The sequence below is a fragment of the Anomalospiza imberbis genome, chromosome 1 (assembly GCF_031753505.1).
Source record: "Anomalospiza imberbis isolate Cuckoo-Finch-1a 21T00152 chromosome 1, ASM3175350v1, whole genome shotgun sequence".
NCBI lineage: Eukaryota > Metazoa > Chordata > Aves > Passeriformes > Viduidae > Anomalospiza > Anomalospiza imberbis.
Genome location: NC_089681.1, coordinates 74,546,834 through 74,572,216, shown reverse-complemented (window position 1 = coordinate 74,572,216; position 25,383 = coordinate 74,546,834). Strand labels below are relative to the sequence as shown.

Sequence of the window (25,383 nt, the reverse complement as noted above, 5' to 3'; positions counted from 1 at the left end):
TCCCTTCTACAGACCCACCCCTCTGGCTGCCTTCCACTGACAAGGCAGAGAGCCCTGGCTCAGGTGACCTGGTTCAGATACAAATATCCAAATTGGCAAGGTAAATTCCACTGTCTGTTTTAGATTTTTTATTAATTCCCTGCTATTAATATGCTCAAGATCACAAAAATGTACATTTTCACCATTTATCACTTTCAGCTGGAATGCTTTTGTATTCCTAAACACAAATAATATGCAAATCATTAAAAAGCCCACTACAAAAATACATACTTATTTATGGTATGTCTGTTTGTTCCAAAACATGAATAAAATATAGACAAGTTTATTGATAACTGTAAATGTACTGTTGATGCAAAATAGATAACAATACTCTACACTTAAGTATTGTAACTTTTCCCCATGCAGAGCAGAACCAAATCTAAAATAAGAAAATTATTTCATTCAGTGTAAAAACTTTCTTTTAATAAATAAAAGCACTTGCTATGCAAGTTTTGTTGAGATGAAATTATTACAGCCATCAAACCTTCTTAATTAAAATCTACAAATCATTCAATAAAAGTGAACTTTCAGGAAACAAAACAGCTACAATACAGAACTAAGGTGTTTGTATTTATAAATACATATATACACATATATATATACAAATAAAAGGAGCATAAGGGATAAAATAGCTTTTCTTTACACAAAGGAACTGAGCACACTCCACTGACTCCAAGCATTACCATGAAGATACCTCATGCAACTGCTTTGGCTCCTGCAGGCCCTGTTCCCATTTTTGCTACTGGCTTGCATTTTATCCTGCAGGTTTAATAAAACAAACCTGCCTGTCCCTCTATACCTCTAGGATAAGGAAAGGAGAGGCTTTGTTTCTTAATAAATCCCACCCTCTTCAATACAACCATGAGCCTGTGGCATTGTAAGCTTTTCACAAATATTTTGCGAGATCAAATACTTCTTCAAGTTAAGGTCCCTTATTTTGAAATAATCAAAACATACTGATTCTTTTAGAAAACAGAATTGAGCAAAATGTTCCATGTAGGAAGGTAACTCTCATTTACTTTCCTGGACAGACTTCTTCAAACACAGAGGTCTAAATTAAAGATAGCAATCTTAGGCAAGGAGATTAATACATAATCAGCGGATAAAATATATATGCAACACTGCTGAATTCATATAATGCATAAAAATTAATATTTTCTGAAAATGCAATGGTTTCGGCCTGTATTCCATGCACAGCTTTCTCAGATGAATTGCAAAGGAAATCTTGGCAGGTAATGTTGAAATCAGCCCTTGAAGGATTTACAAGCTGAGCAAAGCCATATGCAGCCACTGGGTGTGACTCTGTTGCATGTCACCCATTAATGCTGCCCTTTTTACCCTGGAGAAAGCGATGTACTTTATTCACTTACACAGGAGATCTTCCATTCATCTGGCACAGTATTCCCATGTGTTGATTGTTCCCCCTGTGTAACAGTTCTTCCCCTTCAGGGATCACCACTGGTTGCAGACAGCTCCATTTCCCATGTCTAAAGTTAAGTGCAACTTGCCACTGCTTGCTCTGTCCATCCCTGGAGAGAGGTGCTCCAGCAACAAGGGAAGCCAAGTGGATTTCAAGCAGCCATGCAGAGGCCCCAGTTTATATCCTCCCTTCCCAAGTCAATGCAAGTTAAATATCATGGAATATAAACTGTAGGACCCCGGGATTTCCTTCCTCTGTGATTCATCCTCCCTAGCTAGAGACAGACAGGAGTAGGGAAAGGCAGTTGTTGCTTTAGGCACATAAGTTTAACCCATCCATGGATGTCAGAGTAAACCCTTAGGCTAGCAATGGAAAACCCAGCATAACCTTTGCCTTCGTTGTCAGGCAGTCCAAATTTTTTTGTCTGAGAACCCTCCAACATCACATTTTTTTGCCCCAAAATATATTGTATAGCAATATATTTTATGGTTTTTATGGCTGACTGATGGTGAACTGAGCTGCAACGGGAAAGCAAAATGTTTACACAATAAACCCATAAAGCATTTTGTAATCGTTAATGAGCATTCTTAAGAATTTACTGCTGCTGATTAGAAAACTAAATCACTGGAACTGGTCATTCACTATACTATACAAAGGAAAAAAAAAGTCACTGGTCCTTCACATTCTGAAAAGGGGGATGTGATAGTAGTGGTCATCCTCAGTCAGGAGAGAAATCTCATTCCATTCCCTTCGGTATTCATCCGGATAGTTTACTTGAAATTCCTCAGTATTAAACCTATGCAGTCTGTAAACTCTTATCTTTACTTCAAGTAAGTATCCAAGAAGAAACAGTTCAACCTAAAAATGAAAGTAATCAGTTTGTTTATTTATTTCTAGGCTTCAAAAACTAAACTGAAGATAATCCAAGTTAAGGCAAGTAATTTAGCTTCAAAACAGTAGACAAAGTATAAAAGGGGCCCTTTTGCTAGTGGTGTAAGAACATTAAAAGTTTGAGGGCATTCCCACCAGCCCTTCCACTTCTCTTTTGCATGTAGAAACATTCCTCCTCTGCCTGACACCATACATAACCTGCTCCCAAGCCAGCTCACACAGCTGATTGGAGAGCAAGAAAGGAATAGCCCTTACCAAGACTGATATACCCTGAAAAAATGGGAAGCCTGCCACCTTGTGATCACTTGCTACATATGGAAAACATGACAGAGAAAGGAAAAAATTTCTTGGTACTTCAGATAGATGAAACTGGAGAACTGGCATCTTCATTGATACTTCTTGCAATAGATTGCTTAATCAGGGAAAAAGACGTTTGGGAAAAGTTCATATCCTTGGGCATAGCCAGACAGAGCAGAACTTGTCCAGTTATAATCAAACTGTTCCTAAATCTGACTGCATCACATAACAATTGATGTGATAACTGAAATTGATTATAAAAAATAATTTCAGCCATCGGAAAGTGAAACCATTTACAGAGTGGCATTGCGGAGTTTGTACGTCAGCAATGAACTTCTCACTAATTATAAAACAGGAAACAAAAACCTTAAGATATAAAGGTGATTAGTAGAGTTCTCATTACCTACTCTTAATAGACATTAGATCTCATGAGAACCAAAGGGTGGGAAGAAAAGAGAGTGATGCTATAGGATTTGGCATAGTGAAACAGATAGGAAAAGCAAAACAACTGGTCAAAACAGCATAATCTAAAACTATTTTACGTATCAAAGTTATTATTGTTCTAAACTATGTCTTATTGATAGCCTGTAGCATTTATTTTTGGTCTACTCTTACTACAGGTTTTTTTTTCCTGGAAGATAAATGGCTATCCTCAGTCCACTTCCCCACATCTCAAAGAAAAAAAATGGGCCAGCTATCATGGACAATGTATAATTGCATAATCACTACAGAGATGGAGTAAGTTTTGTGATTTTTCATCTATATCCTTACCTGGTCTAAGCAAATAGAGTCACCTATGGAGTTCAGATGATTCATCATGAAACTCAGAGGGTCAGATGAAGAGTCACGAGCAAAGAGAAGGCTAAAAAGGTTGTGTACGGGTTCATCCCTGCTCTTTATCTGCTCATAAGCTTCAACAACTTCATAAAGCATGATGAATTTTATGGCCTCATATAGTTTGTATTCCTTGCTTTCATCAGAAAACAGTGTATTACACATACTTCCTCTTTCTTCATGATCTCTTGTAGCGCTTATTTCAGCCCACTGGAAGGCACACAGAAGATTATTATTAAAATTATTAAGAATTCTATTTAACACAAAAGGTTGCAAAACAGGAAAAGAAGCCTGGTCTAAGTGTAAAGCAGCTATTAATTGACAGAGCCCAGGCACAACAGCATTTGCAGGCAGCAGCCCCAGTCTGATCAAGGCCAATGGTTTGAGGTGCAACAAGGCCAAGTGCCGGGTCCTGCCTGGGTAACAACAACCTCAGGCAGTGCTACAGGCTGGGGGCAAGGTGGCTGGAAAGTAGCTCCGTGGAAAAGTGGGGATGCTGGACAACAGCAGCTGAACATAAGCCAGCTGGCCAAGAAGGCCAAGGGCATCCTGGCCTGTACCAGCAGTAGTGTGGCCAGCAGGAGCAGGGCAGTGATTGTCCCCCTGTACTCAGCACTGGTGAGATCACACCTCAAATCCTGTCTTCAGTTTTTGCACCTCACTATGAGAAGGACATTGAGGTGCTAGAGTGTGTCCACAGAAGGGCAGCAGAGGTGATAAAGGATCTGGAGCACAAGTCTGATGAGGAGCAGCTGAGGGAGCTGGGGGTGTTTAGCCTGGAGAAAACAAGGCTGAAGGGGAAATCTTATCACACTCTACAACTACCTAAACGGAGGGTGTAGCCAAGTGGGGGGTTGGTCTTTTCTCCCAGCTAGCATGTCATAGAACAAGAGGAAAAGGCCTGAAGTTTTGCCAGGGGAGATTTTGATTGGATACCAGAAGAAAATTCTTCATCAAAAGTGTTGTCAAGCATTGGAACAGGCAGTCCAGGGAAGTGGTTGTGTCACTGTCCCTGGAAATATTTAAAAGTGTAAATGTAGCACTTGTGGACACGGTTTAGTGCTGGGTTAATGGTTGGACTTGATGATCTTAAAGGTCTTTCCAAACTAAATTATTCCATGATTCTATGATGATGGAGCTGGGAAAGGCAGCAAAGAACCCTGTTAGTAAAAATAGGCAAAAGTCCATCTCACTGGCCAAACATCATCTTTATAAGAAAAAAAAAAAATGAAGCTGGGAGCTATACCTCATGCCCAGTAGTAGCATAAAGCATCACAGAGTTACTTTGAAACAATTTGTTAATTGTAAGAATTTATTCATTCTTTTAACTTGAAACTTTTTTCTTAAAAATGCAGATTAAATGCTTTGTGCACTAACATCAGCCAAAAGAACTACACCAAGCTAAAAATGAAAGCCAAATAACCCAAATATATTTGGGAAATACAAAGAGCAACCAGAACAAAATGATAACTGCTCATAACTACCAGGCCCATCTTAAGATGATGCAGCTGTCACTTTGGCACAGCAAAGGTGCCGGCAAGGGACCAAATCATCTATTTTAATCTCCTTTTTTTCTTTCTAATGCTTTGTTTCTAGAGCTTAAATTAGTGTGTTTGGGGTGGGGTTTTTTTGTTTGTTTTGTTTTTTTAATTAACAATTGCTATCACTGCAGATGCGCAGAAACCCCAGAGGAGCTCAAGAGAGGTGCAAGGTCTTGACAGGTCAACTCTATCTCTCTTTCAGAAGGCTTTGGGGCTACAAAATCTCCCCAGGTTTTAAGTCTGAATTATATTAAATAAGAATATTATAATATAATTCTTATATTAAATAAGAATTATAGTCCTGGGTTGGGAATTATGGCAATCTGGCAATGCTGAGCAGAGGGGGCACTGAGGCTGACAGGTCTTTGCAATCAAGTGCAAGCTTACAGAGAGAAATTATAGCAAAAAATGGATAATTAAAATAGTTAATGAGGATAGAAGCATGGAAAATACAATTGCTTTAGAAAAAAATGCACTGCTTGTTTGCTCCTTTCCAGCTGGGGAGGAATCCAGAAGCATCTCATACAGCATGTTTATTTTTAATCAAAATGATGAGATACTTCAGGAGCCACTTGATGGCAAGGACTAGCTGTGGGGACAGTGGCCTCCCTAACTTGCAGGGAACTCCTGAGTACTTGGCCTAATAGATCACCAAAACCTGGATTCCCCTGCAGGAGAGGTGATGGCATTCCCAGCAACTCAGCAGTCTGAACCTGGAATGGAGGCTGGCTGCCCCACCAATATGCAACCAGGAGAAGTTCCTTAAATCTGTCTGAACCCATTTCTCAAGGCTTTTATTCCTCCCAACTATTTCCTAGATACTCACGTTTGTCTTTAAGGCCTCCATACATTTGCGCAACTTCCCAAAGGCATTGGGACCTGTGTATCTTTCTGGCCCAAAACTGTATTGTTGAATCCAGTTACAACCTTGAGAATACAAAAGCTTTTCAGGGAGCTGGGAAAAAAAAACCAAAAGGCAAGCTAATTATAACCATAACAAGAAGCAGAATATAAGGTTATATAAACTTGTCTACATACAATTTATGATGTGGTTCTATCAGCTGTTTGTACAGTTCAAACAACAAAGTAAATGGACCTCACAATTCAAATGCTATGAAGGAGGATCCACTTAACTGCCAAGTCCTTAAGAAACTTTTAAAACAGAGCCAGCCAAAAAAAAAAAAAAAAAAAGATGAAAATATGCTCTCAACAAAATATATAACCCACACTCTGGAATAGCTGGATACTTCCAAATTCAGTGAGGTATTTAGGATCACAGACACCTTACAGTCTGCACATGCTTCTCTACAGGTACTCTTGGAGTTCAGGGCAGGATACCTACTGCTCCAGCAACACAGCAGCTCCCAAGTGACCCACTGAACTTTGCATGGATGTGGATGGGGAGGATGCAAATAACCTGTTGTGTTAAGGGAGTGACATCTAGCAGGATGGCAGTAACATTCATCCATCCACATTTACTTTTTTTTTTTTTACATTTAGACTCATGTTCACATTGGTATATTTAGATCAGGGACAGTTTTTCAATTAAATGTAGTTCAATGAGTTTGAAAAACTTATCTTTAAATTCCGATAATGATTTTTCACTTTGACAGCCTTTTCACACTGAACAAAGCTTCCTTCTGCTGTGCATGGATAGCTACAATGTGTTCATTTATGAAGTGAATTTTACCTTTAATATATCTCTTTCCTTCATCCACGAAGGAAAAGGAATGCCTTGGCTGAATATCTGAAAAAGCACCGCTCTTACTACGCTGTAGTTGTCCCTCCTGACTTGTCTCAGGTATTTGATATGACAGCTCCTGAACAATTCTTCATATGCCTAGAAAGAGACAAAGAAAAATTAGTAATAAAAAAATATTAATCTTTGGAAAAAACACCCATGTTGTTTGAAGTCCAATTCCAAACTACTCATAAGAGGGAGCTAGGAGAACAAGAGAGTATATTTTTAAGATTTATATACACAGAAATGTTAAACAGCATGGTTTTGTAAACACCTTAGACTGGTGCTGCCCATTAAGAGTGATTCTGCATTCCTTCCAAACCCAGCAACTCGTTCAAGGCTGCTACTGTAAACATTCACATGGTCAACCAAACTAGAGCAGATCAGCACAGATTTCTGTGCCGTAACAGCATTAACCTCAACCGCTTTACAATTTGCACTGACATGTGAGATGCAGCGGCAAAAGGGCAGGAACCAGTATCTGGAGAAAACTTCTTTTGGCAAACACCATCTCCTTACATTGACCTGAATCCATTGTGCAACACTGACCTGAGGCAGAGCAGATCTGACAGCTCTGTGCTGAAGCAGATGGCCCTCGGTCCAGCCACACACCCTGCATTACCACTGGCTGCTATCTGAACCCTTGTTGAGACAATTCTGAGCAATAAACTGGCAGAGAATTAGGGAGAGGACTCTACAGTCCCACAGGCTGCTCCATCACTTCCAGTTTGCTTCCTGAAAGGGGCAGCAGGATGGTCTCAGTTACTCATCCTCTGTCTTGGTTACTCCCTCACCCCATCCCACCACCACTTCTCAGCTGCACTCTGTCTCCTTACCCTTACCGTATCAGCTGAGATAGTAAGCCTATTAAACTCTTTCTGCTGAGGGAGTTTCCTGCTGCTTCAGCAATCTTGAAGGCCTCAGAGAAGCCTCTTTCTAGATGACCTGCTTTATCAGCCCACCATCTAGGTGTACCATATCCAAAAGAGGACAGGAGCCAGCACAGAAGAGGGAGAGGGACTGCTTAGCTAGGACAAGGTGAGAAAGAGGGAGAGACATGACAAACATGGAATTGTTCCTTTTGGGGACAGCAAGCATGATATGCTGGATCTCACAAGACCTCATCCTAAAATGTACTCCTTACCATGGCAACTTCTACATGATGCAACCAGACATCCACTGACTGCTCCATATACAGGAGTCTCCTTTTCAGGTCTGGTCATCCAGAAGACTCATAGATTTTCTGAAAGGCTTTTTGCCCAGTATGGGCTTACAAATTTATTAGAAGTTTTGCTATCTTTTGTTACTTTCTCCTCCAAATAGTTTTTGGCCTTGAGTGTTGTTCTGTGAACTCTTGGCACTGCTGTGTTCCTGCATTTAACATGGCAAAACGGGATCTTTTCTCTGTTCATCACTTGAACGCAATTCCAGCTTTTTGAAAACTATCTTCTTTTTTCTACAACCCCTTTATGCTACTGTTTATGCATACTGTTTATCCATATTCCTTCTTTTTACCCTTTAAGCCCTTCTTGGTATGCATTTGCTCTGAGGATTCCGATACCGTGATCTAATGCCAATGCATGTCAAATACACCGGAGCAGCTGAACTGCCTGTCTTGCCAGCAGCGCCCTGTCCAGGGGAAGACACCGGCACAGAAGCACCTGGGCTGGAGTGCAGAGCTGGAGCAGAGGGACTGTGCCCAAAGGCATGGGATGGCCACTATCAAGCACCCCAGCTCCCTGCCTGCTAGGCAGCACCCAAGCTGGCACAGGTTAGATGCCAGCTCCTGCCCTGCCTGCCACCAGCTGCAGCTGATGATGCTGCAGAGGGGAAGGCTGCCAAGGATGGACCTTCAGAGCTTGGAAGAGAAATGGATGTGGTGCTTCCTTCCTCCCTGGAGTAAGAGTTTTTACCTTAAATCAAAGTCTGGTTAAGTGACAGCGCCTAAGACCACATTATTTGGGCTTTAGCACTGGGGATGATTTTTCCTGTTAAGGTTGCTGTGTGGGTTGCTGGTGCTAGAAGAGGGAATTTAGAATATATACAAGACTAAAACCTGATCTACATTTTGACCTGCACTGCTGCACTCTTTATTTAGACCCATGTTCATGCTGTCCCTTTTGTTTTCATTTGACTAGCCAGTGTAGCAGGCTTTGATAGCTGCTGCAGCTGTTTGCGCTGAGAGTGCTACTCCTTTCCCAGGTGCTGGTTCTCCCCTGTCCTCATGCAGAGATTAAAATTTAACTCTTACCTCCCTCATCTGTTTGGCCTGCTTTGTTTCTCCTTTCCATTCTCTTGCACTATAACCAAGTAGATCAACTTCTGGCTGCACACTGAGATTCCCTAAATTGAGATTGATTCACAGATTAGTTACATTCTGCTGTTGTGCATCTAAAGGGAAGTTGAGAGGGTCATTAATGAATGACAACAAAAAGCTTACTTATGAGTTGTCTCTGAAGGTAGTTGCTCCACCTGAAACATAAATGATAGAACAGGTGTCAATGGGGAGGTGTTGAAGGACAGTATTCACTGAAATAAGCAACAGTGTTGAAGACTGAAGTCTGCATAATAAAAACCTACCGTTTCAGCAGCTGTGCTAAAAAGCTGTATAGCCTTCTACAATACCAAAAAAGAGCAGTGAGGAAGGACATGCTTAATATTAGCTGCACTTTCACTTTTTGCCACATGAGACACAGGGATTCCTTGCTGGCTGTTTTCCAGGACCACACCTCATGCCTTCCTAAAATAGTGATCAAAAGGGAGAGGGAAAAATCTTATCACTACTTTGAAGTACTTGTTTCTGTTGGTTTTCTTGCAAAAAGAAAGATCATCCAAACATGGTATCAATTCAAATGAAACACAAAACATTACATGCAAAAGATTAATATATTTTACTTAATACACATAATTTATGTAGTTAGCTTTTTCAAGTTTCTAGGGGCTTGGGTGCACGTAGTTCACATTTCCACCTTATCTTGCACACAGTGAAGGCTATATATACAGTTACAATGGAGTCACAGGAAGACTGGTATCAAATGCACTGCTCAGTAACAAAAAAAAAACAATTTTTTTTTTTTTAATTTCAGGATGTGCTGATCTAGAGACCTGTACTGTCATTATTTTGTTTCTAAGTCATGGCTTTAAAGACCAGAGGTTCGTAGGACTTACTTGTAGTCAACAAATGGGCCATATAAGGCAATATTAGCTGACTAAGCATCATATGACTACAGGGGAATTAAAGGAATGTTCCTGCCTCAGTTTGGGTAAGTTTAGGATCAATTTAAAACTCCAGAGGAAGATCCTCCCCAGGGATTTTGTAGAAAGCTTAGGAGATCATCACACGCTCACTTCACAGACATTAACAAGGACAAGATTCTGTTGCTCCCCTGGCATTACAGACAAGGTTAGGGAAGTTTATTGTTGTCTGTTGTGGATAAGAAGACGTACAAGTGAGAGAGGGCTTGGAGACTGAACAGGTGACAAAGGCAGTATCTGCTCCCTAAGTGAGAAATTTGTCCTCTGGAAGAAATTTGAATATAGGAAATTCCCAGAACTCAAGATGAACAGCTGCTCTGTTAACTTATTTATTGATTTAGTACAAAACCTTAAAAGAACTCAACTTTTTACAGAGGCATCCACAGAGAAGGCTGAAAAGATCCTTCTCCAGGGAGTCTGCAGAGGGGATTACTCATTCCACATAGTTTTATGTCAGCTGAACTTCTGCCCCTTCTGGCTTCAACAGGAAATTTAAGAGGGGCTTAAGTTTTCCAAGTAAATTAAGCCCATGCACTGTGGACAACAATCCAGTCTAAGAGTTACATATCAGTTCTAACCTTAGCAACAAGATAAACAGTGATGCACTCATTTTTACGAACACTGTTGCATGTATACAGAGCACTGCTGATACTTTGCCTTTCCCAATAGTCTGTTGTTTGAAGAAGTTTTATTACAAGATTTTGTATGGAAGTCATCCAGTGGTGAGACCCAGACTTTGTCTCTCCTGTGAACTAAGGGCAGGTTAAGAGCTGTAAATGAGAAGGTGTCCATAAATTTTAAGTAATCAGAGGTGGGGTTGGGGTGCTAGTTCTAAAGCTCCAGAAAATATTTATTACTGATGCCAAGTAACAGACAACAAAACACCAGCTGTAAGGTTTGGAAATGGAAAACTTCATAGAAAAACCAGACATTCCCACTTACAGCTCACACGCACATATAAACACACTCCCAACTTCCTCCTGAGGAACACTGGTAGGCACATTCTCAATAAACACACAAACTTCTACCTAGAGAAATGACAATCCCAGCAGAATCAAGCAACTGCAATTTTTTCTCTCTCTTCTTTAGGATAAAGGCATCAACATTGAAAAAAAAAAATCTCAGTGGACTTTGATAACTGAACCTTCTGTCCACTAGAATGGAACATGATGGCTCACAGATGTTCAGCCCATGGATCAGTGGATATTCTGGACTTACACTGTTGTATGCAAATCAGTGATGATTGAAATTAACACTAATTTAAATATACAGTATCAAAAGAAAGTTGCAGCCGACTTCAATTTCATTACTTAAAAGAACTGTATGGTCCACTCCCACATTTGATTTTGAACAAACTGGCTTTATAAAAAAAACAAGAGCTGATCCATCTGTTAAAATGACATACTCTGCATTATGAAGAACCAGAAATACACGTGAATGCAAAATTTCTTCCCTTACCCCTTTTTACAGGCAGAAAGATGAGAGCTCCACATCAGTTTTTAAACTGAATCAAGCACTCTTTTGAAAAAGTTTTTGATGGTAATAATCCTGAAAAATCCTCAGGCTACTGGAGTTCAACAATCTCTCTTTCAATGCATATGGTTAACAGGTGCTTGAGCAACTGCTCTTCAAGGAGTGCTGGGAAGCATAGGCTTACTGGTTTCCATCAGAAACACAAATCAGTGTCAGAGAACATGAGATAACCCAGTAGTGCTCACCCATTTATATTCAATATGGGTATTTCCCTAGTAGAAAGCCTAATGGGCAATGGAAAAACCTGCAAACAAGTGATTTTGAGTATTTTTGCTACACTTGTATTGCAGCATACTTCATGAACATTCCCTCCTGTCAAGGGAAAGCTGCTGTTCGAACAGCACTTTGCGATTCAGTTAATACTTTTGGTGCTTATGTCACACTTAGAAATTAATTACATTTTTATTCAAGTAAATGACATTTAGAAGTAGCAGTGGGATCACAAAGTGCTGCTGGTAAAAATACATCATGAACATAAATTAAAGAAGGCAGCAGCTTCAAATAGATCTTGCCACCCCCCTACCTGCACCTTTCAGAAGTCTTCATAAACCAACAAGCAATTAAATAAATAACACATTAGTGGGGGGAGTAAAATAAACCCACAGATTTTTAAACCAAACCTATTCCCTGGGATATGGGCACAATTTATCCTGCTCCTCAGGGGGCAGTGACAGGAGCAGTTGGTGCTGTGACCAGCTGCTGGGCTCCCATCTTCTTGAAGACTGACTGCAAGCATCAGCATGACAGGGAGGCCTGACTCTTCTGCCATGCAGAAATTTGGAAGAACAGAGGCTGAACAGTGCTGGAGTAGATCAGGAGCTGACAGCAAAGCTTACAGAGCAAGTAGTACACCATATTTTCTTTTCATGCCATATCAGCTTCCCGCTAGTGCCAAGCCTTAAGCTTTTACCCCCTGCAAAGTCAGCAGGAGAGACACACAGAATAAAATAGAAACAACAAAAAAGGCCAGAAAAAAAGATAAGTAAGGGACGTCTGCAGCATCTGTTTCATTCTCAAGTAACTCAGGAAGAATCTCTAAAGGATTTGCTTCACATTTGACTCCCTCACAATCTTTTTGGAGGCTGCCACCTTAAATATGCATAATTGATGAAATGCAAAATGTCAGAGATCAGCTTGGGAACTAGCAGACAGCACCGTATGTATTACTGAATATTCCAGCATGCCTGATGGTGCAGTCACCCTTTACTGGTTTTCTCCATACCATTAACAAGGCCATCAGAAAGATAACAGAACATCTTCCCAAATTAAAACCTGACAGAATGATTTCTTTTTGGAACATTCCTCTTCACCGTCTTTTTGGTAATGAAAGCAGGACATAGCCCTTGTCCCCATAAAGTGGCCAGGTTTCATACTCCCATCACACAAAATTATGTTTCTTGTTCCGAAAAAGCAGGTATACCCTCATTCAAAAAGAGAGGCAGAATGTGGGACTCTGTTGTGCCAGTCCTTATGGTGCCCCACCTGAACCACTCCTTCTTCCTCCTCTGTTGGATGCAGAGCTAGGAAGGGAGACCCCTCAACTGAGACATGCAAAGCTTGGCATGGAGGTCCAAGTTTGCCTGTGTTCAAAGTGTGCATGCAGTTCTCTTCACGTTGTTGCACATTGCTATTTTTCAGATTACACAACATCAGCACCAAGGTATGTTACAGAAAAGGCAAAGTCCCTCTTTTAAGGGAAAACAAACAAACTTACCCTTAAGGAGCAGGCTCAAGCATGATGCACGTGTACCTAGACCTCAACTGAATGAACCAAGAGGGAGACACAGAAAAATTATTAAATATATAAATTCAATACCTACAAAAGATTACATCCCATTAGAGTTTAGAAGAGAGAAATATGCCTTTTTAAGTGGTGCCAAGAGATCACAAATTCTTTGATTTCCCTGTTTATTATCAGCACCACACAAGATAAATGCTGAAAACAGATCAAGCACATACCAAGATATGTGAGAAGCACTGCTTAATTCAGTAATTATTTCATTACAAACCCCTTCCTTTACAGAGTAAAGCAATGTCAACTTGTTAAGCAACATTCGTGTGTTCTAACAAATAGGAGAGATGAGGATCTCTCCTTGGTATAATAAGAAAAAGAAAATAATTTCCAGACAAAGATGGTAATCGTCAGTGACTTATCAAAAGTTCAACCATGTCTGCTGATCAGATACCTTCTACTCAAAAAAACCCAAAACAAATGAGAATGCCAGCCCTAAAATACAAGTAGAATCACACAATTATCTAGAAAACAGAATAGTTTTGGTAACGCTGAGGCCCATCAATTGCAAGAAAGGTTTTACTTACACAGCTCTTCCGCATAGGGCTGTCCCAAGTGCCCTCTTAGCTCCCTCAAGTCTTTTTTCAGAAAAATATAGACTATAGAGCTGGCAGCCTTCTTCAGACTCCCTGATCAGGAACTGCTGGTGTTAATGTATCTATCCATTTGTGACACAACTTATTCTTACTGTGCAGCAACAACCATAATGTGTTCTTACCTACTGGGTGATTATCTAAAATATGCCCTACTAGAATTACCTTTACAAAACCAATTTCAGCAATATAATCAAGATAGAAATGCATTCCTTAGCCTGCACATGCCATTTTCTCTCTACAAATGCCTACAAGAACAAAAGGAAAGTTCAGCTCTTCACTTCCTGTATAATTCAGCTTCCTTTTTAAGGCACAGGGTGCTTCATCCAAGATGAATAATGCTTAGCCCCACTTCCATTTAAGTAAGAAAAAGCATGACAGAAGACTTCTGAGAATTTACAGTCCAGAATACTGGACGAGAAACACATGAAAAGCATTTAATGCCATTAAAGAAACATGAATCTCTCTAAAACTCCTATTCCTATTAAAAAAAAAAAAGAAAAAAAAAACCTCCTTTACAGAAGGAGCCTCTGAAATCTCTGCTACTGTTTTTTTCTTAATGTGGAAAAAATTCTGTTCCCATTCAGAATTGCTATTTAATGCCTGTACACTTCAAACAGAACTTATGTAAATGCACTACATCTATTATTTGAAAGAAGCCCACTCTAAGAATTCTTATTCTGCCTGCTGCAGAGTTGCATGTTGAGTCACCCCTAATGCCACTCATGGTTGTTTCACAATTCTCAAAATGCTTTTCTTTTCTTTTCTTTTTTTTTTTTTTTTTTTTTGCCATGCTGAATCCAAACGGACAGATTAAAGGAAATACTTTCATCCTGAACATCTTAAGTGTAGCTGACAAGTATAAATACCTTGAGTTTTTTATGTTGATATGTCGAGATAACTGAAACCTGGTTAGGGAGAAAAAAGAAGTCTTACTTAGCAATAACAGTAATTTTCCTTCTCCTGATTTTTAAATCTTGTTTGCTAAACAGCACAAGACTTACACCAACCACCCCACCCTCCAAGGATGCACAGTCATTAGGTGGCTGGGAATACCACAGGCAGCATCCCCCCTGGTCTCTCCAAGCAGAGGTCCAGTGGCAGCTGCCCCACTCCTGGGATTCCCTGGTGCAGGAAGTGCCCCTGGCTCTGTCTGGATGCTTTTAAGCACACGACACAGGACACTCCAAGGAATTTTAAGCTACCTCTTGATAAAAAGTTATCCCAACTGATATCCAGGAAACCAGCAGGATCAAGTAACCCAAGACAAAGAGAAAAATCAACTCTTCTGAGCTTGTTTACTGTCCAAGGAGAAAGCCAGGCCTGTCTCACCAAACTATATCCATGTTGCTTATCATTCCCATCTCTGTACAGGGTCTGACTGCTGCACCCCACACAGATTTTGTTTCTGTCTTCAGAGCATGGCCCTCTCCTGAGTGTTCCTGATTGTGTGTGCAGACAGTGCAGAGCTGTGTATTTTTCATGTGGATTAGTAATTACATATAATTTATGATTAATAATCACAAATTATTCATATCTCCTGGTAGTGCACCAGATCACAAAGCCTGTGCTTCCTCAGCAAGTATGTGCAGAGGTTATTGCAGCAGTGTTTTACTTGAGTCTTGTCCTCTTTTCAAGATCGATTAGAAGCACAAAGCAACACCAAAGAAAGCAAAATATCAAAGTCATCACTCTGAATGCAAATGGCAGAAATTGGCCTTGCATCTCTTTCCTTCTGCCTCTCAGTGTCCAGTCAAAGACAAAACTTCAGCTTTATTCTGCAGAGCTCATGGTATTTGTATGGAAGTAGCTGGAGTGTTTAAACCCTGCTCTCTCTCCATCATTTCAAGGGCAGCACTTCCAAACTGGCATATTTTAGTTAGCTCAAGCACACAGGAGTCCTCTGCCTTTTTATGACAGTGCATTACCAGGCACTTCTGACCTAAAATATTACACAAAAAAAAGCATACTGAAAGGTAAAATTGACTGTATCAAGATAGTAACTGAAATTTAAGTTATTGCTCAGTGTAATACCAAAGTCATAGCTAACAGAAACATTTCAGAAAAATGTGATTTAAGAACTCAGAATATTCTGTGCAAGAGCTTTCTACTTGTAAAATCACATTATTATTAATAGTAGTAGTATTATGCATAATAATATCACTGTCATTATTGTCATTGCTAATGCACAGTTGGTATTTTTACAGACATTTGGATGCAAGAGAAGTTTCAAGTGAAGCATTCCAGACATCAATTGCAGGGATCAAGAGACCACAGCTCCCTGACACTTCTGCATTTGCTCAAACTGCCTAAAAACCAGACAATTATGTGGCAACAACTAAAAAAAAATACAAACCATGCACTCCTGTAAAATGGAGTTAAGTGTGACCTTGCATATTGAGCACTTTTTGAGGAGCTGGCACTTGGCAGAGGCAAGACTTACTTTCACTTGTAAAGTAAGAAAATGAAATACAGGGTTCTGGATAGTTTCTGACATGAAACCCAGCAGTATAATTTTTAAAGTTCTTCATTTATATGGACCCCCTATTTTTAAGGCCTTGGCCTTTGGCAAGAACATCACAGCTGAAATTCATGTGCAGGAAATGACCCAAAATGAAACCATTATTGAAGGACAATAAACATATCTCCAAGCTGCTCACAAACAAGCCCCTGGCATGGTGCTGTGCTCAGAGCAAAACTGGGGAAAACAGCTATGGCTTCTCTTTGCCGTACAAACAGACCTTTGCCAAGTATTTAAGTTTGCAAAAGACTGATTTTGCACAAACTCGGCAATTAAAACCTTGCTGACCATTCGAGGGAGGCAATTCTGCCCTCCACTGTGGTGAGACCCCACCTGCAGTACTGCATCCAGCTCTGGGACCCCCATCTTAAGAAGGATGTGGACTTAATGGTGCAAGGTCCATGGAGGAGGCCATGAAAATGATCAGGGGGATGAAGCACCTCTCTTATGAGAACAGACTAAAAGAGCTGAGGTTGTTCAGACTGGAAGGCTCCTAAAAGAGCTTGTAGCACCTTCCAGTACCTAAAGGGGCCTACAGGAAAGATGGACAGGGACTTCTTACAAAGGAATTCAGTAACATTATAAGGGGTGATGGCTTTAGATTTAAAGAGGTCATGCTTAGGTTAGATATTAGGTAGAAATCCTTCACTGTGAAGCTGGTGAGGCACTGGAACAGGCTGCCCAAAGAAGCTGTGGATGTCCCACGCCGTAAAGTGTTTAAGGCCAGGTTGGATGGAGTTCTGAGTAACCCGATCTAGTGAAAGGTGTCCCTGTGCATGGCAGGGGCTTGGAACGAGATGGACTGCAAAGTCCATTCCAATCCAAACCATTCTGTGGTTTCCTGGTGGCAGCTGACCTTCAGGCAGTGCCAAGCACCTTGCCTTGATGCTGCTTTGCTGCACAGATACAAGGGCAGACTTGATGATAGTCAAAGCCTCAGGGACACCACATTGTATCAAGGCACTAGTTTGATGCTAAGGTACACATTTCACACTTTCAGAGCATCATTTACCCAACATGACTACCCTGCCCTGGAAAAATAAATGCTGAACACTTCAAATACGTGGAAAACCTCAGCAACATATTATGTATGGACAAGGCACCTGAGATGGGGTCCTGCTGAAGTAGAACTAGGGAAAGGACCAGACACTGAACACATACAGCCACATCTTGCCACACCTTTAACCCTCCACCATCACAGAATATGGCTCAAGTAAGACAACTCACATCTTCTGCTCAGTCTACACCACTCTCCTCAGAAAAATATTTGTTGAAAGAAAAGTGTGGGCAGTACAAGCTGCCTTGCTTGACACATCCCTCTGCACAGGTACACAGTGGCATCTATCCTCACTGGTGACATGAGGACAGGAGCTAGAGACACACACTTCCTCTCTCTGTCAAGAGCTTCCAGCATGTCCCCATAGGCTACATAGAAATCCCAGGCACTCAGGTCTGGATCTTGAGGATGCCAAAGATGCATAGTGCGCAGAGCAGTGAAAAAATAGGAAGAAGCTACAAGCACAGCATAAGGCTGAAAAAAAAACCAAGAGATGCTGACTTCAAAATTTCTCAGAAAATTAATGAAGAAAGCTGTAGAAGTTTTGAAGTATTTTACAATGTTTGCCTTCACTGGAGCCCTCTCAAGAAGTGAACAGTAGTCCCCTTATTTCCTTTGTGTCCTCATTTATGCTGGGACACAACTCTTACAGTTTTTTTTTTTTGTTATGCTTTTATGTTATCAGGCAACAGATAGTCCAATCATGAGTTATATTGTTTCTGGGGAAAAAAAATCAAACTTTTCATCAAATGAAATTTTGTAATATACAAACCAAACTCTAACACCTCAGAATTGGTACAAGATCCCTAGCAACAAACTCCCCTCTTAAAACTGCCAGTGACTGCTTTTACATTGCTGCAGCTGAAGAAGTGGAACTCGTGTTTTCTATCATGAAACTCTGACCTTTCCACTAATAAGTAGCTGTTTCTCTGTCTTTCTGAAAGAGCACTGAGTTTTCTGATCCAGAGCACTGCAACCATGCTCTGAGGAACTGGCATCTGCTATGCTGGGAATCCCAGCAATGGAGCACATGGGCAGAATTCCCCGTTGCTGCTACATGCTGGCACCAGGCCAGCTGCATCAGTCCAGAGTGAGGAAAGGATGCCCTGTGTTCACCGGGCCTTCCCAAATTCCCTCTTAGCAGAAAACAGATCGTGAAGTGATTCAGGGCCAGATGTCAGACAGCAACTCAGATCAGTCTTTCACTTTAAAGAGTACTATAACTCTTTAAGTAGTCAGACTGCCATCAAAATGCCATTAGAATATGACTTAGGCAGCCCAAAGGTAATTAAAAAAAATAATTTCACAGCCTAAAACAAGAGGGGATTAAGAAGCTCCTTAAGGTAAACTTTATACCATTCTAATCACACACAAATTTAGTTATGCAAGTGTAATTGAAGCAGTGTAATTATATTACATTTTGACTCCTGAGTACTGGTTAGTCCCTGTGTTTTTAAAACAAATAAATTATAACCCTAATCATCTCTCGTAGAACAGTTTGGCACCATGACTCCCACAGTTCAGCTGTGCAGGGTCAGGAGGTTCAGCAGAAGTATTTCTGAAATCTCAAACTCATTTGCCTGGGTAGTTATGCAAGATCAAACATTTTCAAACATTAAGCTCAAGAAAAACTGCATACATGTTTGAAAAACCCTTTCGCTTTTGTTGTCTGATTCTCGGTAGATAAGATGTGAAGATACAACTGGAAACTGTATCTAAGAAACAAGGTGGACAGAAAGTCGTGATGTGGAGTGGGAAATGAACACCACCTAGGCAGGCAACACATTTCAAACAGCAAAACAAAGTGAAAAAAAACCTTTTTATACAATAATGGCAAAAAATCTCAAACTACAAAAATTAAATTTTATTAGAATTCCAAATACAGATACTTATCTAGAAAAGCACTTAGATTTAAATGCTGACCAGCATTTTCATGCTGTTTCTCCCCTCCAAAAACAATTCTAACACCTTTCACCTGGCAGTGCTTTGTAGCGATAGGAAAATGGCACCTTTTCCTCCTAGCATAAGGAGACCCCCTCAGTTTCTAATCAAATTATTTGTCCACTAGCAAAGAAATGAAATTCTTAAAGAAGTACACTGCAGTGACTACAAAGAAGCTTTCTTAGCCTGTCATCACTTCCTGTTTCACATATTTTGCCCCTTTGTTTCACCACTTGCTGAAACTGGAGCAGGCCAGAGGACGGAAGTGGGAATAACGGTACTTGCACGTATTAGCAATGGAGCAGGTAGCACCGTGCTAGCTTAAACTCACTCATTAAATACCACATAAATCTGGTTCTTTTTCCACTGCAAAAATGAAAGTATAAGCTGCATGCAATTTGCACAGCTCCTCCAAAGAGAAAACAAGCTGGTTTAGTAAGAAAGGCAGTGCAAAATGAGAACGGGATGAGTAACCATCAAAGCAGAAATGTACCACAGAATGTACAGCAGAAAAGCAAGTTGGTAGGGTATGATATCCTCAGTCTAAACGACCACTTCTCAGTGACATAAGAGATCACAGGATCATTTAGGTTGAAAAAGGCCTTTAAAATCTACCCGGTTAACCCAGCATTATCAAGCCCACCACTAACCAGTAACCATGTCCCCAAGTGCCACATCCACATGTCTAATAAATATCTCTAGGGATGGTGACTCAACCACTTCCCTGGCCAGCCTGTTCTGATGCCTGAACGCCATTTCAGTGAAGAAATTTTCCCTGATATCTAATCTAAATCTCTCCTGGTATGACTTGTTACTCGAGAGAACAGCCCTACCTCACTACAACCTCCTTTAGGTAGTTGTAGAGAGCAAAAATGTCAACCCTGACCCTCCTTTTCTCCAGGCTAAACAACCCCAGTTCCCTCTGTTGCTCCTCATGGGACTTGTGCTCCAGACCCTTCACAAGCTCTGCTGCCCTTCTCTCGACAGGCTCCAGCCCCTCAATGCCTTTACTGTAGAGAGAGGCCCAGAACTGGACACAGGATTTGAGGTGTGCCCTGAGCAGTGCTGAGTGCAGCAGGACAATCACCGTCCTGGTCCTGCTGGCCACACTGTTGCTGATACAGACCAGGATGCCCTTGGCCTTCTTGGCCACCTGGGCACAAGCTGGGTGATGTTCAGCCATTCCTGACACCGAGGACCGCCTGCAGCTGGCCCCTTCCTGGGTCCCCCTGAATCACACCTGCATTTATGAGCTCCTTTTTCCTAAACCTTCACCTTTCTGACGGGAATACAAGCCAGTCTGCAACACTTAAATTCATACTGCAAACAGTAAGGAAAAAGGAACCAAGAAAATTACCTCCCCCGAACCAAAGAGCCAAAGCCCGGCCGAACACCCGAGCTGAAAGCGGCGCACGCTGCTGTTCTACAACCACGATCCCCAGGCAGGTGGGCGCTAATCCCGCTCTCAGGACACAGCAGTTCCCCAGGGCAGCTCAGCCCCGCGGCGCTCCCGGCATTTCCCCTCACGCCCGCGGCCACCTCTCCCCAGGCGGTGCCCGCAGCCCCCGGCCCCACACGGGCGGGCGGGCGGGCGGTCCCGCCGGGATGGCCCGAGGAGCAGCTCTCCGGCTACCGCCACTTCTGCAAAACGGCCCCCAAAGAGTCAAGTGGAAAACAAAACGGGGAAAAAAATAAAGAGACGCCCAATAAAGCCAAACCCTCGCCGCGACTTCGGGGACCCTCCGAGACCGCCCCCCAGCCCCGCCGCGCCTCACCCGCTCCGCCGCTCTCCCCCTGCGCCTCCCCGGGATCCAACCCGGCTACAAAGGCAGCGCCGGCACCGCCCGGGGCGGGGATCCCGCGGGGCCGCCCCGCTCCAGATCCCGATCCCGATCCCGCCCGGCCGTGCCCGGGAACCGGGAAGCAGGGATAACCCCTGTCACCGTCTCTCGGCCCGTCTCCCAGCGGAGTCCTCCATTTCCCCAGCAACACTTGCCGCTCCTCCGCCAGTGAGATAGTTTGTGCTTGGGTGTCACACCTCACTCTTTTACATTTTATAGCAGCATGGAATCATGCCATGGTTTGGCCTGGAAGGGGCCATAAAGATCATCTAGTTCCAACCCTCTGCCATGGGCAGGGACGCTTCCCACTAGACCAGGTTGCTGAAAGCCTCTTCCAGCCTGGCACTGAACTCTTTCAGGGATGGGGTTGCCTGAAACACTTCTAGGGATTCCAGCGCCCTGAATGGAGACCAACACCATCGTCATCTGTTCAAACATAGCCATTAAATGTAAACACAACTTAATAACTTTGAAGTTATTGGTTGTTTTTTGTTTTTTTCCCTGTTATTAAATGTTGATTTCCTCACCAATTCACTCTTTAACAAGATGGTGTGCATTCATCCAAAAAGAAATTCCCCTTTCCCAAGTACCTTCCCTTCTAATAGACTTTTATGTGTAATTTCTCCCAGAGGTATGTAGAGAATTTGCATAGGCTGGTATACGTTCTTTTCTGGTTACACATTAAAGAATAGTTTTCTTCCATCTTATTAAGGACTTAGGAGGAAAAACAGAAAGGAATTGTGATGGTCCCAACAAAGACTTAAATCTTTTACAGAGTTACAAGCAGTTTTCTCCAATACAGAGCCAAGACAAACTTACACAGTCTTCTGTTATTGGATTTTGTTTGGGATTTTTCCCTAAAATATCACAAGATATTAAAGTGGTTGAAGATCAAGAATTTTCATGAAACACTGAAGAGATTTGTATTGCCCGATGAATATCAGATTGTTTCTCCCTCCATCTCAGTTAATCTGGGCAAGGAACAAAATAGGCAAAACCTGCTAAATATTGGTGTGCCAAGCATTCACTTAGTTGTACTTGCAGAAAGCCATAGATACGTTTATCCAAGTAAAAGAAAATCTAGGCTTAAAACCCAGCTAAAAATAGCAAAAGTAAACATTTGACTTAAGAGGCCTAAAGCTGTCAGTTGTGTAAGTAGCACTGTGTGCTGCTCCATCAAAAAGTCTATTTGGAAAAAAAAAAAATTCCTAAGTGCCACATCTGTGCCTCTCCACAGCATCGGTTACCTGGTGCTTTCCGGATGGACTCACAGATTGTGTTTAATGTAGCTCTGTCTCAGGAGCTGCAGCTGAGAGAGATGCTGCCAGGATATGCTCACATGGCATCCACCTGCAAAGGCTTGAAGGTGGCTGGAACTTATTTACTTTATTTCCACATCTTGTCTGCAGTTATCACATACTTCAGCTTCCCTTTCCAGCTTTTTTCTTGCCTTGGCCAGGCCAGTGTTGGTGGCAGAAGATGGTTTAACATTGTGGCTAAATCCAAGTTTGCATTTTTCTGCCTTCTGTTAACCTGTGTTAAGATCTTAGGATTTAATTGGTGATTTATTTGTGCAGGCAGGCTTGAAAGCGAATGTTTACCTGGCTGCTGACTCATCAGAGGAGAGGAATGAAATGTATAGTATAATGTCTACAGATCAAGCCCTGTATCAGTGAGTCCTTCCCACTTCACAGCTCTCTGCTCTTTCCTCCATGCATTTGCAATCTGGAGCATGGTCTTGAGCCTCTATATGTGGGTATGAGCCCTGGGATAATCAATCAATCAATCAATCAATCAATCAATCAGAGATCACTTACCTGAAACCCCTTGAGAGACTTTTTTACACTAACACTGTCCATTAGTGCCTTTTCTTTCTCCTTAAGCTCTTTCTGGACCTCTTCCCTGAGTCAAGAAGGTCTCTCTAGGACCTTTTTCCATTTGCAGGCTTTGGCAGGAAAACGTCTCTCCTCCTTGTGAGTGAGATGGGCCAGCCTCTACCTGCCTCCCTCCTTGATGCTGGATACATACACCACTGTAAGACTGAGCCAGGTAACACACAGCCCTCCTGCACTGTTGGACTGGTCTGTGTGTGCTGTTTCTGTAAGATGAATGTGGGTTAGGATAATCCTGGAGACAGCAAGCAAGATCCAGATCTGAGCTGGGATCAACAGCAGAAATGGAAATAGCAGCTAACTGGAAGGTAGTTTCTTTCACAGACCCTGCAGAATTGAAAACATGCTGCTACAACGATTAAGAAAGCTTCAGGAAACGTCAACTTCTCCAAAATATTTCAGAGAATCATAGAATGTTAAGGGTTGGAAGGGGCCTTGAAAATCATCTAGTCCCACTCCCCCTGCCAGTGCCCTTATCAACTTCATGGTCCTTCTCTGGACCTGCTCTAACAGAACAATGTAGGGAGATAGGGAAGGCCTTATACAGCCCATGCATTCAGTAGGTTTCAGCAGTAATAATGCATTCTCTGCTCTGCCTCTGAGTAGGCAGCAGCTCTGCAGGGACAAGGGGACAGCTCCAGGGAGCTCAGACTGGAAGCAGCCTAAATTGGATTCTCTTCTTCCAGACTTCTTGGTCATGGCATTTTGCATATGTTTCTGATACTCAAACAAGGCTATGTGCTGATGGGAAAGTTCTACTGCTCTGGCATTTTCTTCCTTGGGAGAATTATGAACTTTCCCACAACATGAACCTCCAGGTTCTTCGGCAGGTTGTGACATTTCCAAGCTGTAGCCATGACTGTGACTACCTCCCTCTGCTTGTACCCATGTGAGAGTGCACAGCAGTTATAGCAAAAGCTTATACTGAAAGCCATAAGCAAGTGTGAAGACATTTTAACTGGGTCTGTTTAAACCCACAAATCAGCAGCCAAAGAAACTGCTGTGCTCATCTGCAGCTGAGCAACAGGATTATAATCATGGCACAAAGAATATAAGCAATCCCAAATGAGTGCTGAGACAAAGGCAACAGCATCCAACCCAGCAAAAGTAGGAAGCCTAGATGCAGAACTGGTGTCAGCTTCCTCCTTCAGTTTTTCAAGCCCATTTTTAACAGTCAAGAACCATTTCCTTGTTTATTGTAACTTATTACTACTATCAAGGTCAGATAGTTAGACACATAGGTAAAAGTAGCACCCATGCAGATGTAATCAGCAGCACAGGATTTTCTCTAGCTGATCACTAGCTTGTTGACATGCCAAAATTTATAGCACAGCAGTATGAACTTACCAGCACTTCTCTCTGAGCTAATTCTGCTTCGCTTTTCATGTTCAGTGAAGTGGTCTCTGTTCTTGCTGGCCCTTCTGCCATGTTGCCTCTGCATCTCCTCTCCAGAGTATCACTCCCAGTTGGACTTCTCTCCCCTGGCTGCTTTTTTTCTGGAGTTAAAAAAGGAGTTTCTACAGACTCAGCTTGTCTTCACAGATCAACAAGCTGTAAAAGGATCTGGCTTCCTGTTTCATTTCCGTTAAAGTCTTCAGAGTCACACAGGCTGTCTATGCTTCTCCATATCCAAGCCACAAGAAAAAAAATTGAGCATAACTCAGCTATTTATAAAGGTCACATTGCTATATGCCCCTGCATCTCCCAAGTTGTTGGAGGGATGGAGGTTGCAGGCTACTTTTCACACTGTGATCTCAGTGTACATGGTCTCTATCTCGGTGGTAATCCATAAAGTCACAGCTTCTTATTTTCAGCTCCAATGTTATATTTCATTGCTAACTTCTTAACATTACTTATCCTGCAATGTGCCTCCTGTAGAAACAGTTGGACTGTGAAGAGGAAACAGGTGGTCCACACAAACATCCCTTCCTATGGTTATGGACCATGCTATGTAAAAGCAGAGTTTCCACAGATACGGTTAAATCACTTCATAGGTATGGGATTTTTAACTGGAGTAAGAAAAGGGTCCTTTGAGACAGTCTTTACTTTTCCCTCCTAACTCATTGTTTGAAGTTAAATGAGAAGAATGGTTTCTTACAGTCTAAGACTATTAATTCCTACTGAATTATGCTCTTGAAAGATATATCACAATACCACAGCTTACAAATTCACTAAATCTAGTCTCACAGTCTGAA

General features: G+C 41.8%; 1 protein-coding gene across 5 annotated transcripts; it reads right to left on the bottom strand.

Moving 5' to 3' along the window:
- Positions 1-113: 113 nt before the first annotated feature.
- On the bottom strand, positions 114-24,782 carry OTULINL (OTU deubiquitinase with linear linkage specificity like). Of its 5 annotated transcripts, XM_068196934.1 has the most exons (10): positions 24,532-24,756; positions 17,837-17,845; positions 13,266-13,301; positions 9,344-9,503; positions 9,204-9,235; positions 9,015-9,106; positions 6,713-6,862; positions 5,849-5,977; positions 3,419-3,691; positions 114-2,317 (listed from the first exon to the last, which is right to left on the bottom strand). In XM_068196934.1, exons 1-10 carry the CDS (start codon positions 24,614-24,616, stop codon positions 2,138-2,140), a joined length of 1,146 nt encoding a protein of 381 aa, XP_068053035.1. In that variant the 5' UTR covers positions 24,617-24,756; the 3' UTR covers positions 114-2,137. The 5 variants fall into 5 exon arrangements, with proteins under 5 accessions (XP_068053035.1, XP_068053010.1, XP_068053019.1 ...); XM_068196909.1 differs by lacking the exons at positions 13,266-13,301; positions 17,837-17,845 and having other exon boundaries at positions 24,536-24,782; XM_068196918.1 differs by lacking the exons at positions 13,266-13,301; positions 17,837-17,845; positions 24,532-24,756 and adding an exon at positions 21,231-21,372.
- Between the last annotated feature and the right edge of the window lie 601 nt (positions 24,783-25,383).

Coding starts and splice junctions, on each gene's coding strand:
- OTULINL (XM_068196934.1), bottom strand. CDS start 24,616: ATGGCAGAAGGGCCAGCAAGAACAGAGACCACTTCACTGAACATGAAA. Junction 9,236..9,343: donor TTAGCACAGCTGCTGAAACG/GTAGGTTTTTAT, acceptor TTTATGTTTCAG/GTGGAGCAACTACCTTCAGA. Junction 2,318..3,418: donor ACTCTATTTGCTTAGACCAG/GTAAGGATATAG, acceptor TTTCATTTTTAG/GTTGAACTGTTTCTTCTTGG.